A 14,021-nucleotide genomic window follows, 5' to 3' on the forward strand; every position below is an offset into this window, starting at 1 on the left:
AGGGGACACACTGCCAACTTGTCGGGACACAGAAGTAGGGAAGGGTCATTCCCAGGATGGATCCCTGAGGGCTTCAGGGATCCCGAGTCTCCTCTGTGGCCAGCCAGGAGGGGAAGGGAGAAGACTGATTTGGCAGTGGCCGAAGCTTCTGACTGGAGAAGGTGATGGCACCCCACTCCAGTACTCTTGCCTGGAAAATCCCATGGACGGAGGAGCCTGGTGGGCTGCAGTCCGTGGGGTCGCTAAGAGTCGGACACAACTGAGCGACTTCACTTTCACTTTTCACTTTCATGCTTTGGAGAAGGAAATGGCAACCCACTCCAGTGTTCTTGCCTGGAGAATCCCAGGGACGGGGGAGCCTGGTGGGCTTCCGTCTGTGGGGTCGCACAGAGTCGGACACGACTGAAGCAACTTAGCAGCAGCAGCAACAGAAGCTTCTGACCGCCAGCATCATAACTTCAGTTTGCTTGTTTGGTACTTTTTCATGAGTCTTCTCTCCTGATCGTCACTGCAGCCCCGTTAGTCTGAGGTTCAACTCTTGGTATTAGACCCATCCTGCTGATGAAGAAACTGACCCAGGTTCAGTGCCTTGTGATGATGGACCCAAGTCCACGCCCAGCGAATCTCACCTCTTGCCCCTGCTGCCTCCTTCCAGACCCTTCTGTGTTTCCGTTTCAGCTTTCCCCAAAGCTGTGCTGGCCCCATCTGCCATCCTGCAGCCTCTGCAGCACCCTCCTAAGATGCTCCTGCTGCTTCCAGAGGCAGGCCGGCCCGCCCTCTCCCCTGGGCACAGCCCTCCTTCCGGGGCTCCGGGGCCCCCGACTGGAGTCAGGAGCACACGACCACCACCTCCCATGCCTGCACTGTCCACGTCCTCCCCTTCTGCCCCGACGCCGCTGCTGTCCACCCCGGTGGCCACCCCCGTGCCGCATCCCTCTCTGCTGGGAACCCTCAGACCTCCCGCACAACTCCAGAAGACGGCGGTGACCCCTCCCTTGCCCAGGGGCCCCGAGACCACACGGCTGGCACCAGGACCCTCTGCCTGTTGGCACCTAGGGGCCACGTATGAGTCAGGGAGCCGCTGGACAGAGCCTGGCTGTTCCCAGTGCTGGTGTGAGGTGGGTGTGAGGGGTCCTTGGGGTTTCCCTGGTCTGGTGTCTGGGGCCTTGTGGTGGCTGGAACTTCCATTTCTGCTTCTAGGATGGGGAGGTGACCTGTGAAAAGATGACGTGTGAAGCTGCTTGCTCCCACCCGATTCCCTCCAGAGATGGAGGGTGCTGCCCATCGTGTACAGGTGGGAGCCGGTCCAGGGAAGGCTATGAGTTTCCTGCAAGGTCCTCCCTCTTCCTTTTTCCTGCCTTTCTGCAACTGAAAAACAGTTATCTAACTTTGATATATCACCTGAAGGGTGATCCCTGGGCCTAGCCCCCAGAGCTTCTGATTTATCAGGTGTAGGATAAGTCCTGGGAATTTGCCTGTCTCACAAGTTCCCAGGTGAAGCTAATGCTGTTGGTCCAGGGACCACACTTTGAGAACCACTGGTATCTGTGTTCCCAAGGGGAAGGTTTCATCTTAAGGACATCCTTTTTTAAGCTTTATTCATTCATTCAGCAGGTTTCTCAAGACCCAGTCTGCAGTCCCCTCCCCTGCCTCAATCCCCCTCCTAACTGCAGGAAGAGTAATTGTTCATAAATTGTATCGCTTTCCTAATTCCCTCCCACTATCTGCTGACAATTTTTAAAATTTGCTTTCATTGCTGTTAGGATAAAGACCTCAAATCGTAACAAGTCCTTCAGCAGAGTGCTTTAAAACTCACCCTGCACAGGAATTGCGGGCTTCCCAGGTGGCTTGAGTGGTAAAAGATTATGCCTGCAATGGGGGAGACCTGGGTTCTATCCCTGGGTTAGGAAGAGCCCCTGGACAAGGGAGTGGCTATCCACTCCGGTATTCTTGCCTGCAGAATTCCATGCACAAAAGAGCCTGGCGGGCTACAGTCCATGGGGTCACAAAGAGTCAGACACGACTGAGCAAATGAGCACACACACATGCACATGAATCGCTGGGGATCTTGTTAAAATGCAGATTCTCATTCAGAAGATGTAGAGAGGGGCCTGAGCTGTTACATTTCTGTGAAGCTCCTGGTGATAAGATACTGATGCTGCTGTACTTTGAGCAGCAGTGAAAAAGTCTTTCTAAAGGTGACAAGGAAAATGCAACTCACTGATTTTCTTAATGATGATTGTTATCTTTTACTGTGTCTCTACTGTGTACTAAGCCCGAAATGTCAATTGCTGTCTACATTACATCTGAGGTTGTGGCTCCTTCCAGGTTCCCTGCAGGGCATGTGGTGGTGTTTCCATTTAACGAAAAAGACAACCGAGTCCCAGAGAGGTTAAGTGACACATCCAAGTCCAAGGCTACTCACGTGACAGGCCAGGTTTGGAACCTGGGGCTGTATGGCTGCCTTTCTTGCTTTATAAGAATAAAGGACCATACTTTCAACACAGTTCTGGGCTTATCAGACATGAATAGGACCTTCCCAGGGTACCATAAGTGGGTGTCTCCTGTGGTTTTCCAGGGGTCTTAGGACCCCACAATTCTGAGTACCTAGATCTGGCCACTGCTGAGGCATCCAAGCCAGTGAGAGAAGGTTCTGGGTATGTTATGCCTGGAAAAGGAACGAGACCTCCAGCTTCCTTTGAAGAGGTTTGATGCCTCCACTCCTGTTTGTCTTTCAAAGGCTGTTTTCACAGTGGCGTCATCCGGGCTGAAGGGGACGTTTTTTCACCTCCTAACCAAAACTGCACCGTCTGTGTCTGTCTGGTGAGCATCCCAAGCTTCCTGAAGCCTCATGCGTGTTTTCTTAACCTTTGGGGATTTTAGAGGAAGAGGGAAAGGCGGGATGGTAAAGGTGAGCTAGTTGAACGGAGGGAGAGCTCTCAGGCTGTGGATTTGGGTTGGAACTTGTCACATTTCAAAGTGTGGGGGATGGGAAGGCAGTAGTCTGTGGGGTCAGGGAGGCTTCTGCTGAGCAGAAAAGAGCCAGCAGGCAAACAGGGTCCATCTGTCTTGGAAGGGGAGGGGAGGGTACTCCTTCGGAAACTTCCTACCAGGGAGGCTGTTTTTCTCTCCAGGCAAAATATTTGCCGGCACAATAAAGGTGTCCACACGCGGAGGGAGAAGGCTGGTTACCAGACTCAGCTTGTTAGCATTTTGCTAGAGGCAAGTGCACTCCTCCAAGAATAGTTATTAAGCTCCTACTATGCGCCAGACGCAATCAGGTGCTGTCCTGAAGACTGGCTCATGAGCACCCAGTGCGCACAAGTCTAGCTCCTCACCTGAGGCTCCTGGCAGCTCTTCAGGGTTGGCTTTACTGTCCCCATTCTCCAGATGCAAAGACTGAGGCTGGGAGGTGACAGAACTGGAATTTGAGCCAAGGTCTGTCTGCGTCCAAACCTAGGCTCTGCCCACCAATCCTCACTGCCTCTGATCATCTTTAAAAGTGGCCCCAGCCTGTCAGGGATGATGGAGCTGCAATGTAAAATGGGGGAGGGGTGGCACGTAGACCGCTGCCACCACCCTTACTGAGCCCTTCCCATGTGCCACACTCTTGTAGTGACCAAGCACTTTTGTGCCTGATCGCATCTCACGCAATCCTCAACAACCCTGGCTCTTCTCACAGGTAGGGAGACAGAGGCTCAGAGGTGATATGCTCTGCCCAAAGTAGGAGGAGCAAACCCTGGGCCTCAGGTCTGGCTGACTCCAAAACTGGGGACCTTTTTTGGGTCTTAGCTTCAGTTTTTGAAAATTGAGTTTTAAATTTAATTCTCTGGCCAGTATCAGTGACTTGGTTCAAAACTCAGATGCACAGGAACATGGAGTAACCTCTTCCTCACTGCCTAGCATTCTTCCAAGACCTTCCGAATGCTATAGGATGGAATGGCATAGGGGGCAGTGCCATGGGAGGGAATGCCATGGGGAGGCAGTTCCATGGGAAGGAATGCCGTGGGGGTGATCAATGGGGACAATGCCATGGTGGGGAAGTGCCATGGGGGGATGTCATCGGGGGATGCCATGGGGAGCAGTACCATGGGGGTCTAGGCTCGTCCATTTTCGTGAGGAAGGCAGCATGCTCTGCTCTCCGTTCTGCCCCTCGTCTTGGAAAGGGGAATATTGGAAACCAACACCATAATAAACCCTGCTACTGGGTCCCTGCCTGCATCCCTTTGTGTCCATGTTGGCATTTAAAGGTCTCAGATGGCTTCCTTTAGGAGACTTTCATGTGGGAAAGGAGTCCTGTGGATGATGTGAAATAGGGAGCGAGCTGGTTCTGATGGACCTGATGGTCCATCCTCCCCCCTCCACTCCACCTCTCACCTCCCCAGGCTGGAAATGTGTCCTGCATCTCCCCCGAGTGTCCCCCCGACCCCTGCCAGGCCTCCCCGAAGTCGGACTGCTGTACTTGCGTCCCAGGTAAGGGACTCTGTGGGGTGAGGACGGCAGTGTAGGTGAGAGTGGAGGGGTGTACTTTGAGTATGTTTTTTTTGAGGGGGAGTGAGCACAGTGTTCTTGCCTGGAGAATCCCATGGATGGAGAAGCCTGGTAGGCTGCAGTCCATGGGGTCGCACAGAGTCGGACACGACTGAAGCGACTTAGCAGCAGCAGCAGCAGAGTACAGAGGATGAGATGGTTAGATGGCATCACCAACTCTATGGACATGAGTTTGAGTAAGCTCCGGGAGTTGGTGATGGACAGGGAAGCCTGGTGTGCTGCAGTCCATGGGGTTGCAAAGAGTTGGACACGACTGAGCGACTGAACTGAACTGAACTGAGCATAGGAGAGAGCAAGAGCGTTGATTTCTGCTCTAGAAACTCAGATTAAGTGAAGCATTTTAGGGTGCTGGTTTTTTTTTTTTTTGCTGCATCACGTGGCATGAGGGATCTTAATTCCCCAACCAGGGCACCAGGGATCGAACCTGTTCCCTGTGCAATGGAAGGTGAAGTCTTAATTAGGGAAAGTATGGTCCCTTGGACCACCAGGGAAGTCTCAAAGTGCCAGTTTTAATTGAGTACCTACTGTGTACACAGCAGTTTGGATGCTAGGTTGGGCTCAGAGCCCGGCCTGCCCCCAGACAGGGTGGTGTGTTCAACCCCGACAGGAAGGGGTTTGGGTCCACCCTTGGCATGGTTCTGTCCCGACACTGGGAGGGGGTCTCCCTTGCCCCACTCCTGAGTCGGTTCTTTGTTAAAATGTGCTTCTCTTTCCTGAGATGACGTCATGGCTGTCACTGCTGGCTCTGGGCTGCTGCTGTGTGGGGTGCTTGCCAGCCCTTGATCTCATTAATCCCTGTGGTGCAGCCCTGAGGGAGTACTATTCATAGCTCCATTTTATGGATGAGGAAACTGAGGCTCAGAGAGGTCATCACTGCCCAAAGGCACATGCCAGTTAGTAAAGAAGCAGAGCTTGCTCTCAAGTTTACCTGACTTCAGAGCTAGTGTTCTTATTAAATACTGCTTTTCCTCTTAACTTTTGAATGTTATATTATTTTTAGTTAAAACATTTTTTGAATAGGCAATATGCTCCCTTTGAGGTAGGAACTGTTAACCCCATTCTACAGATGAGAAAACTGAGGCTTAGGAGAGCTTAAGTATTTTGCCCCTAGCGAGTTGAGAAGCTAGGATTTGAACCCAGTGCTCTCTGACTGAACCCAGGTGGAGCCTTGGCCAGTTTTTAAGGTGGTTTTTTTTACCAACAGGGGTGAGGGATGTTCAGATAAGAGGTTCTTACTGAATCCTTCCCAACCCTATCCAGGGAATGATGGCATTCCCAGACCTGGCTGCAGGTGTCTGGGGCCCTCGTTTTTCATTTCTTCTTTTCTCTTACTCTTTTAGATTAAAAAAAAATGTGGATCATTTTTAAAGTCTTTATTGAATTTGTTACAGTATTGTATCTGTTTTATGGTTTTGGTTTCTTGGCATGAGGCATGTGGAATCTTAGTTCCACAGCCAGGCATTGAACCTGCACTCCCTGCGTTGGAAGATGAAGTCTCAACCGCTGGACTGCCAGGGAAGTCCCACTTACTGTTTAGTTATTCAGGGCTTCACTGTCTTCTTGGTTAGGGACCTTATTTTGTGTATGCTTCATTCTCCACCAGTTTTTAAGCACCGATCTAATTTTATTAATAGTTGAGGGTAGCAGTGGTTGGGCTCTTGGGTTTGGGCATGCCGTGGAGTATTGTGGGGGTGCATTTTCTTCCCAGAGACCCTCTTACCTGTTTCTTTAGCTGTCCAAAGACCTTGAGCTGTCTTTTCCTTTTTCCTCCACAGTGAGATGCTATTTCCACGGCCGGTGGTATGCAGACGGGGCCGTGTTCAGTGGGGGTGGTGATGAGTGTACCACCTGTGTCTGCCAGGTAGGGGGCTGAGTTGGTGGGTGACGGGCAGGGGCACAGAGCTTTCCCAGGAGCCCTTGACTGGGAGAAGAGGAGACACTGAACAGCAAAAGGGAAACCGAGGCAGGAAAGAGACTAAAGGGACTTAGCATTCCCCAAGGCCTTCCCGCAGTCTCCTTGAAGGTGGTCCTTCAGCGTTGTTATTATAGAGCACCTACTGTGCACCTGGGACAGTCCTGAGTCCTGGGGCCACAGCCGAGCACAGGGCGGCCTCGGGTCGCTTCATCAGGAGGCCCACAGCTAGGCGGGCAGTGGTGTGCCTGGCAGAGGGCACAGTGTGAGCAGAAGGCTGGAGGCGGGAGAGAGTATGGCATAGTCTGAGGCCTGGTGGTGTTCATTCTGGCTGGAGGCCAGATGGCAAGAGGGACTGGAGATGCAGCCGAGGCAGGGATCCTGTTTAGGCTGGGTTCCAAGAAGCAGGGCCTGGGGTGGGCCTCTTGTGTAAGTGGTTTTCTGGTGGTGGTGCTCTCAGGAGGAACTGGCCAGGGAAGCAGGTCAGGCGGGTGAAGGGGCCACGTGGAGACAGGGTCTCGGGCTGATCCCATGGGGACCTCTGGAGTGGGAGGACACCAAGGAGGTGGGTGTGTCCAGAGGCCATGGAGCTGGGCTCTTACACCCCCAGCATCAGGTGGTTGTACATAGTCCCTTGCTTCCTAGGGAGTGTAGGGGGAAGGAACCCGGAGGACGCTGTTAGCATCGGCCAAGGGCAGTGCCTAGGGGACCGACAGGGTCTGTATGTGGGGGTGACAGCCTCTGCTTCAGACTCAGTCAAGAAAGGCTTTGCCTGCCAGGCAGAGGGTTTGGACTTTGCAGAGCTGTCGGGTTTTAAGTGATGGAGGGGTACAATCAGATTGGTGCACGAGAAGGTTCTGTGGCTGCAGGTGAGAGTGGGTTTGGGGTTGGAGCAGAAAGCTGTTGGAGAAGCGAGGGGAAGAGGTGCTGGAGGCTGCAGCTAGGGCAGCCTGGGACCCTGCAGCCACACAGTCGGCATGTTCCAGAGACCCTCTCCCAGCCTGACCCCCAGCCTCCAGGGAAGGACTCACCCTTCCTTCCCCTCTTGCCCCCTGGAGATCTGTCACCTTCAGGGGAGGAGATGGCAGCCTGCTTGCCTTCTCTTGCCCCTCCCTGGTTCGTGCCTTTGGTTCTCTTCCAGAACGGGGAGGTAGAATGTTCCTTCACTCCATGTCCGGAACTGGACTGCCCCCGAGAGGAGTGGTGGCTGGGCCCCGGGCAGTGCTGCTATGCCTGCAGGGAACCCGTGCCCATGACAGGTAAGGGCCACCCAGCCTGCATCCCAGGCCGCACCCAGCACCAGGCCTGGAAGCGGAGGGGGAGGAGGCTGAGCTTCACCCGCTGAGACTTGTGTGTGTGTATGTGTACTCTGTAAGCATGTGTGTGTGTGTGTCTGTGAGTGTGTATGTTTGTGTGTTTTAAGTTTGTATATGAGTAGCATCTGTGTGTGAGTTTGTGTACAAGTTGTCTGTGAGGGCTATCGGTGTGTTTTATTGAGTATAATTGCTTTACAATGTTGTGTTACTTTCTGCTGTACGATTAAGTCAATCAGCTATATGTATACATATATCCCTTTCCCTCTTGGACCTCCCTCCCACCCCACCCCCCATTCCACCCCTCTAGGACATCATAGAGCACCGAGCTGAGCTCCCTGAGCATGCAGAAGGTCCCCCTGATTACCTGTTTTGCACGCGGCAGTGTAGACATACATATATGTCAGTGCCACTCTCCCAGCTTGTCCCACCCTCCCCTCACACCCTGGGTCCACATGTCCGCTCTCCATGCCTGACCTGGAAATCGGTTCATCTGTACCATTTTTCCGACTGTGTGTTTGTGTCGTGTGTCTGTTGTACCCATATGAGTGTGTCTCTGTGTGTGAATGGGTGTGTTCATGGATATGTATGGACGTGTACCTTTGTGTGTGTGTGCCCGTGTATACCAGGTGCATGCTGGGAGGGAAGAAATTGACTAACACGGGGAGCCAGGCGGCAGCTGCTGGGGCAGGTGGCTGCATGGACACAGTGCGAGTGAGCAGAGGCATCTGTCTGTCCTCACCGGGTGGTGCTGTGGGTCCCTCGGGCATCAAGGCCACTCCTTGGCACTTCTGCCCACTTGTGCTTTCTCCCCCGCTGTCCCCCGCCAGGCTGCTCTCTTGATGACAACGGGGTTGAGTTTCCGGTTGGACAGATCTGGTCTCCCGGTGATCCCTGTGAGTTATGCATCTGCCAGGTGAATGACAACCTGCGCGCCTTCAGCTGCTTTCCCCGCCTCCCCGCCCCGGCCAGCACAGCTGCCTCTGCAGAAGGGGGCCACGTCAGGCCCTGTCCCCATCTCCCTTCCATGCTGTCAGCTGTTTTTGTAGAAGAGCTGGGATCCAGGTTATTTTGTCCTCCGTAGATTTTCAGGATGGCAGAGCTTGGCAGTCTGTCTGTCATAAGAGTGGAATGTGACCCATGGTGCGTGTGAGGGGACCCGCTGGCCTAAGGAGTCAGAACTAGGATTCGTGGGAACAGGTTTTTCATGGACAGGATTAACAAAGGGAGCCAGGCAGCCCAAGGCCCAGTAGTTCAGGCCTTTTCTGTGCAACTGTGATGCTTCCTTCATTAACATCAATCCTATGACCTCACCTCTTCAGAAATGGATAAGGTGAGGGTGTGTGAGTTTGAGAGTCAGATCAACAGAAATGCAAACACAGCTATTTACCAGCACAATTGTTTTAGCTCCTGTTTGAGTACAGGTTGGCTTTCCTTTCTACTTTAAAAAATATTAAAAAAAATTTTTTTGTCTGTACCATCTGGCATCTGGGATCTTAGTTCCTGACCAGGGATCAAACCCATGCCCCCTGCAGTGGAAGTGACAAGTCTTAACCACAGGACCTCCAGGGAAGTCCCCAGTTTCCTTTCTACTTTGAAAGAATTTTTAGTCCCTTTGAATTTTATTTTTTAAAAATGAGGTCCCTGCACGGGCTGTGGGCTTCCCAGGTGATGCTCGTGGTAAAGAACTTGCCTGCCAATGCAGGAGACATAAAAGACGCTGGTTCGATTCCTAGGCTGGGAAGATCCCCTGGAGGAGGGAATGGCAACCCACTCCAGTATTCTTGCCTGGAGAATCCCATGGACAGAGGAGCCTGGCGGGCTACAGTCTATAGGGTTACAAAGAGTTGGACACGACTGAAGCGACTCAGCACGCATGTACACACTGACTGTGTCATCAGCATCGCTGGGGGGCCTGGTAGAACCTTGGTTCTAGCTGCCCAGGCCTTGGACTCAGCATCTGCATTTTAATCCCTGGGTGACTTGGGTGTACACCAGCTCGTGAGAACCACGGCCTTCACATCCTCTTGATGCGCCATTTGTTAAAAGGCCTTAGACTCTTAAAAAACTTGGAAACGCTTCGTTGGAATTAGAGTGGGGAGGAAAGTTACCTCCGCTGCCTTTTTTCTCCTTCAGGACTGATCTAGGGCACTCATATTACAAGAAAATCACACAAAACTTCAGCCTCTTTTGAAAGAAAAGAAACTGTGTACGGCGCTTTCATCTTCTGAAAGACATTTCCGGTGGAATAGCTTTCTATAAAAATAGGATTTTATTGTACTCCGTAGGTTTGGGGTGAGCCAGGGTTTCAGGGAAATGCTGACAGAAGAATTTGGATGGGGTCGTGGCACAGCCTTGGCTGTTGGGGGAAGGGTTGGGAAGCTGAGGAGACCAGAACCCCAGCTCTGACCTTCCCCCTCTGGGGTATGGGAAGGCTTTCTGGAAGGCTCAAGCCCCCTCTCCCAAGTAGCTGGTTCTCTTTGGGGGAACCCTGATACCTCCTAGCTGCATTGTGATGCCCCTTAGGCCAGGTCCTGGCCAATTCGCAGCACTGCCCTTTCTTTTGGGGGACTGGCAGGGTGGAGTAGGGTGGGGAGGTGGGTACTGGTGTGGCAAGTGGGGTCTTGGTGAAGTTCTTCCTTCCTCCAGGCAGATGGCTCAGTGAGCTGCAAGAGGACAGACTGTGTGGACTCCTGCCCTCACCCGATTCGAATCCCCGGACAGTGCTGCCCAGACTGTTCGGCAGGTAATGTTCTGTCTTGGGGTGGGGGGTGGGGCAGCATAGAACCCCCGGTTCCCACATCCGGGCTCACCCTGCACCAGGCTTCTCTGTGCAGAGCACCACCCCTGCTTCATCTCTGCTTGTCCTTGCAACATATCCATGGGGCAACCCCATTTTAGAGATGAGGAAACTGGGGCTCAGGGACGGAAAACGGTTTGCCCAAAGGAAGCTCCATCTGGGTGCTGGAAGCAGATATGAAAATGTGCAGAGCTTGCAGCCTAGGTGGGGTGATAAACGAACATCCCTGTGAGACAGTTGGAGAACAGGGAGAGGAAATTAAAGCGATCTTTTATATTTTAATAGTAATTTTCACCTTTTCCATCATTTCACAAGTAACATTTTTTTATAGAACATTTAGAAAATACAGACAGCAAAGGAAAAAATTAAAAAGCAACCATTACCACTTTTAACTTTATGTTTTGTCTTTCCAGTCTCTCTTCATGATATAACATCAGTATCTATGTATCTCTATCTCTATAATGTATCTATAACATACATCTATATATCTATCATGTCGTAGATACATAGCATATCATAGATATATATTACATATTTTTCTTTTTTTTTTTTAACTGTGCCACACAGCTTGTGAAATCTTCAACCAGTGATTGAACCTGTACCCTTGATAGTGAAAACACAGCGTCCTAGCCACTGAACTGCCAGGGAATTTCCTATATAATTTTTCTTATAAAAGGTTTCTCTACTGTCCCATCACCTGCTTTTTTATACTTACTTGTGTGGGATAAAGGGGCTTCCCTAGTGGTTCAGATGGTAAAGAATCTGCCTGCAGTTCAGGAGACCCAGGCTCAATTCCTGGGTTGGGAAGATCCCCTGGAGAAGGGCATGGCAACCCACTCCGGTGTTCTTGCCTGGAGAATCCCATGGACAGAGGAGCCTGGTGGGCTACAGCCCATGGGGTCACAAAGAGTCGGACATGACTGAGTGACTAACATGGGATAAATATCATCAAGGTGGCCACCCTCAGGCGGGCCTCTGCAGGCTTCGGGAAGCAGAGAGGGGAGCTGTGGGGGACCCTCCTGGAGGGTGGGGTTTGAGGTTTGGCTGAGTGCAGAGAAGCAGACAGGGTGGCTGTGGCACACAGGTTGGTTGAGTCTCCGAGTCCTTCATCCTGATCCTGCCTGGTGAGGGGTAGGAGGAACGGCCCCCTTGCCCAGGTGAGAACCCTGAAGTGAAGACACTATGATCCCTTTGCTGAATCCAGTGAGAAAAAAGTCAGCAACCGATCCAGGAGTGTGTTCTGTTCCTTCCCCCGTCCCCTGGGCAAGTGCCTGCAGAGCCCGTTGGCCTGACCTTTGCTGCCTGGATAGGCCTTGGACTTTGGCCCTGGTGAAGGCTGGACACCGCACCCCCTCCCCGCACCCCTTCCCCTGCCCCCCGGCCAGCCCTCACCACGTGCTCTCTCTGGCAGGCTGCACCTACACAGGCAGAATCTTCTACAACAACCAGACCTTCCCGTCCGTGCTGGACCCGTGCCTGAGCTGCATCTGCCTGGTATGACCACCCTGACCTGGTCCCCGTCTGTAGAAGCTCCCCAGGAACTGCCACCAGCTCTTGAACTCTGGAGGCAAACATCCAGAGACTTCGAAGAGAACGGTTGCTTCCGGGTCTTGGTGAAAGGCGGCTCCCTCCAGCCCTGCCTGGGATGAATCTTCACCCAAGGCCAGAGAAATACTTTTATCCCTGCCCAGCAAACCTCCTCTGCTTCTGGGTGACCAGGGAGGGTCTGGGCGGGGGCCTTAAGGTATAAAGTGTGGCCCAAGGTTCTCCGTGAGAGTGAAGGTGAGGAATGAAAGCCCAGGACTCTGCATGGAATCTTTAATATACTCACGTTTCTCAGCCCGTCCCTGAGCTCAACACAACCTCAGTTAATCCCCAGGGAAGCCTATGAGGTGGGCAGCACTGCCGTCCCCAGCTGCTGGGTGAGAAAACCTGGCACAGGGAGACAGTCATTTGCTCAAGACTCCATAAGTAGTCAAGTGAGGTGCCAGGAATTGATCCTAGCAACCTGAATCTCTTTCAGAAAGCACATGTTTACCTTAAGCCATATCACCTAGGCCATAGCTCAGTCTAAATGACAGGAGTTTCATTTGGTATTTGGAAAATGGAAAAATAAGCCCTTATTGCTTGTCATGCTGGATATGTTTCATGCTAATGAGGCTTCTTTGTTGATGGTGGTCTGCTGAAAAAAGATTGAGACACTTGGGGTGAACATCCCTGGCCTCTGGGTGACCCTGTTCATTCATAGCCGTTTACGTTGGGGAGCTTTGACTTCTGGGTCCTTTCTCCTAAATTAAAAAAATTAATTAATTAATTAATTAATCTTTGGTTGTGCTGGGTCTTTGCTGCTGCCCGTGGGCTTTCTCTAGTTGCGGCGAGCAGGGGCTACTCTTGTTGCAGTGCGTGGACTTCTCAGTGCGGTGGCTTCTCTTGTTGCAGGGCACAGGCTCTAGGTACACAGACTTCAGCAGTTGCAGCACATGGGCTCAGCAGTTGCCGTGCACGAGCTTAGTTGCTCCAAGCCGTGTGGATTCTTCCAGGATTAGGGATCGAGCCCGTGCACCCTGCATTGGCAGGCAGATTCTTATCCGCTGAGCCACCAGGAAAGTCCTTCCTAAGTTCTGAGTGCTCAGCTTCCCTGGGCGGTTCATGACTTGTTCAACAGGTACCTGTTGACAGATGAGCTCTCAGGGCAAGGCCAGGCCCTTGGCCCCGGGGGGCTTGCGTTCTAGCAGGAGGACAGGCTCCTACTTGGTCTGTCCCCTCACCATGGACCCCTAGCCTGACCTTGGTGGCTCCCATGGGCACTCAACAGCTGTGTGGTCTGTCATTCCTGAGTGTCCCTTCAGCCCCCAGAATGAAGGGCCTTGCGAGTTTTCTGTGTCCTGCAGCTGGGCTCCGTGGCCTGCTCGCCCGTGGACTGCCCCATCACCTGCTCCTACCCTTTCCACCCTGATGGGGAGTGCTGTCCAGTGTGCCAAGGTGAGTGGGACCAGCCGCCCCTCTTCCAGGACTGCCGGGTGGGCCTTGGCTCTCACAGCCCCTGTCTCTGCTGCCCCCTACAGACTGCAACTACGAGGGGAGGAAGGTGGGGAACGGCCAAGTGTTCACCTTGGACGATGAGCCCTGTACCCAGTGCGTATGCCAGGTGAGCTGGTCCTGGGGACCCCGGAGCTGCCTGGCCAGGGGCTGCTTCTAGCCTTTAGTCCCTTTGCCAAACCTGGAGCTTCTTAGCCAGTGTACACCCATCTTCCACCCGCTGTTATGCAGCTTTAATTACCTGTGGGAATACCTTTGGGTTTGACAGTATCCTCTGCCTGCGTAGTTTCCTTAAGGTTTCCCCACCGGGTCCGGCTTCACCTGTTGTTCAGGTGAGGACCAGACCCTGCAGCTTCTGCCCGAGATCTTTCTGTGGGTCCAGCTGCTGGTGTAAGAATTCCTCGAG

General features: G+C 52.7%; 1 protein-coding gene across 3 annotated transcripts in view; it reads left to right on the top strand.

Annotated features, from left to right (window-relative positions):
• The window catches only part of VWCE (von Willebrand factor C and EGF domains), a 70,661-nt gene that overhangs the window by 9,991 nt on the left and 46,649 nt on the right, over positions 1-14,021 (top strand). For 2 of the 3 annotated variants that reach the window (XR_003509442.1, XM_027532639.1), the window contains exons 8-18: positions 679-1,118; positions 1,201-1,294; positions 2,741-2,823; positions 4,386-4,473; positions 6,327-6,412; positions 7,605-7,722; positions 8,607-8,692; positions 10,426-10,522; positions 11,988-12,070; positions 13,468-13,558; positions 13,642-13,724. Coding sequence is in view for 2 of the 3 variants with exons in the window: in XM_027532639.1 (XP_027388440.1) it covers positions 679-1,118; positions 1,201-1,294; positions 2,741-2,823; positions 4,386-4,473; positions 6,327-6,412; positions 7,605-7,722; positions 8,607-8,692; positions 10,426-10,522; positions 11,988-12,070; positions 13,468-13,558; positions 13,642-13,724 (1,349 nt within the window). In the remaining variant the exon portion in view is untranslated. The remainder of the gene's footprint in view (positions 1-678; positions 1,119-1,200; positions 1,295-2,740; positions 2,824-4,385; positions 4,474-6,326; positions 6,413-7,604; positions 7,723-8,606; positions 8,693-10,425; positions 10,523-11,987; positions 12,071-13,467; positions 13,559-13,641; positions 13,725-14,021) is intronic. The other variant, XM_027532640.1, reaches the window with a different exon arrangement.

This window comes from Bos indicus x Bos taurus, chromosome 29 (genome assembly GCF_003369695.1).
Source record: "Bos indicus x Bos taurus breed Angus x Brahman F1 hybrid chromosome 29, Bos_hybrid_MaternalHap_v2.0, whole genome shotgun sequence".
In the NCBI taxonomy this organism is placed as follows: domain Eukaryota; kingdom Metazoa; phylum Chordata; class Mammalia; order Artiodactyla; family Bovidae; genus Bos; species Bos indicus x Bos taurus.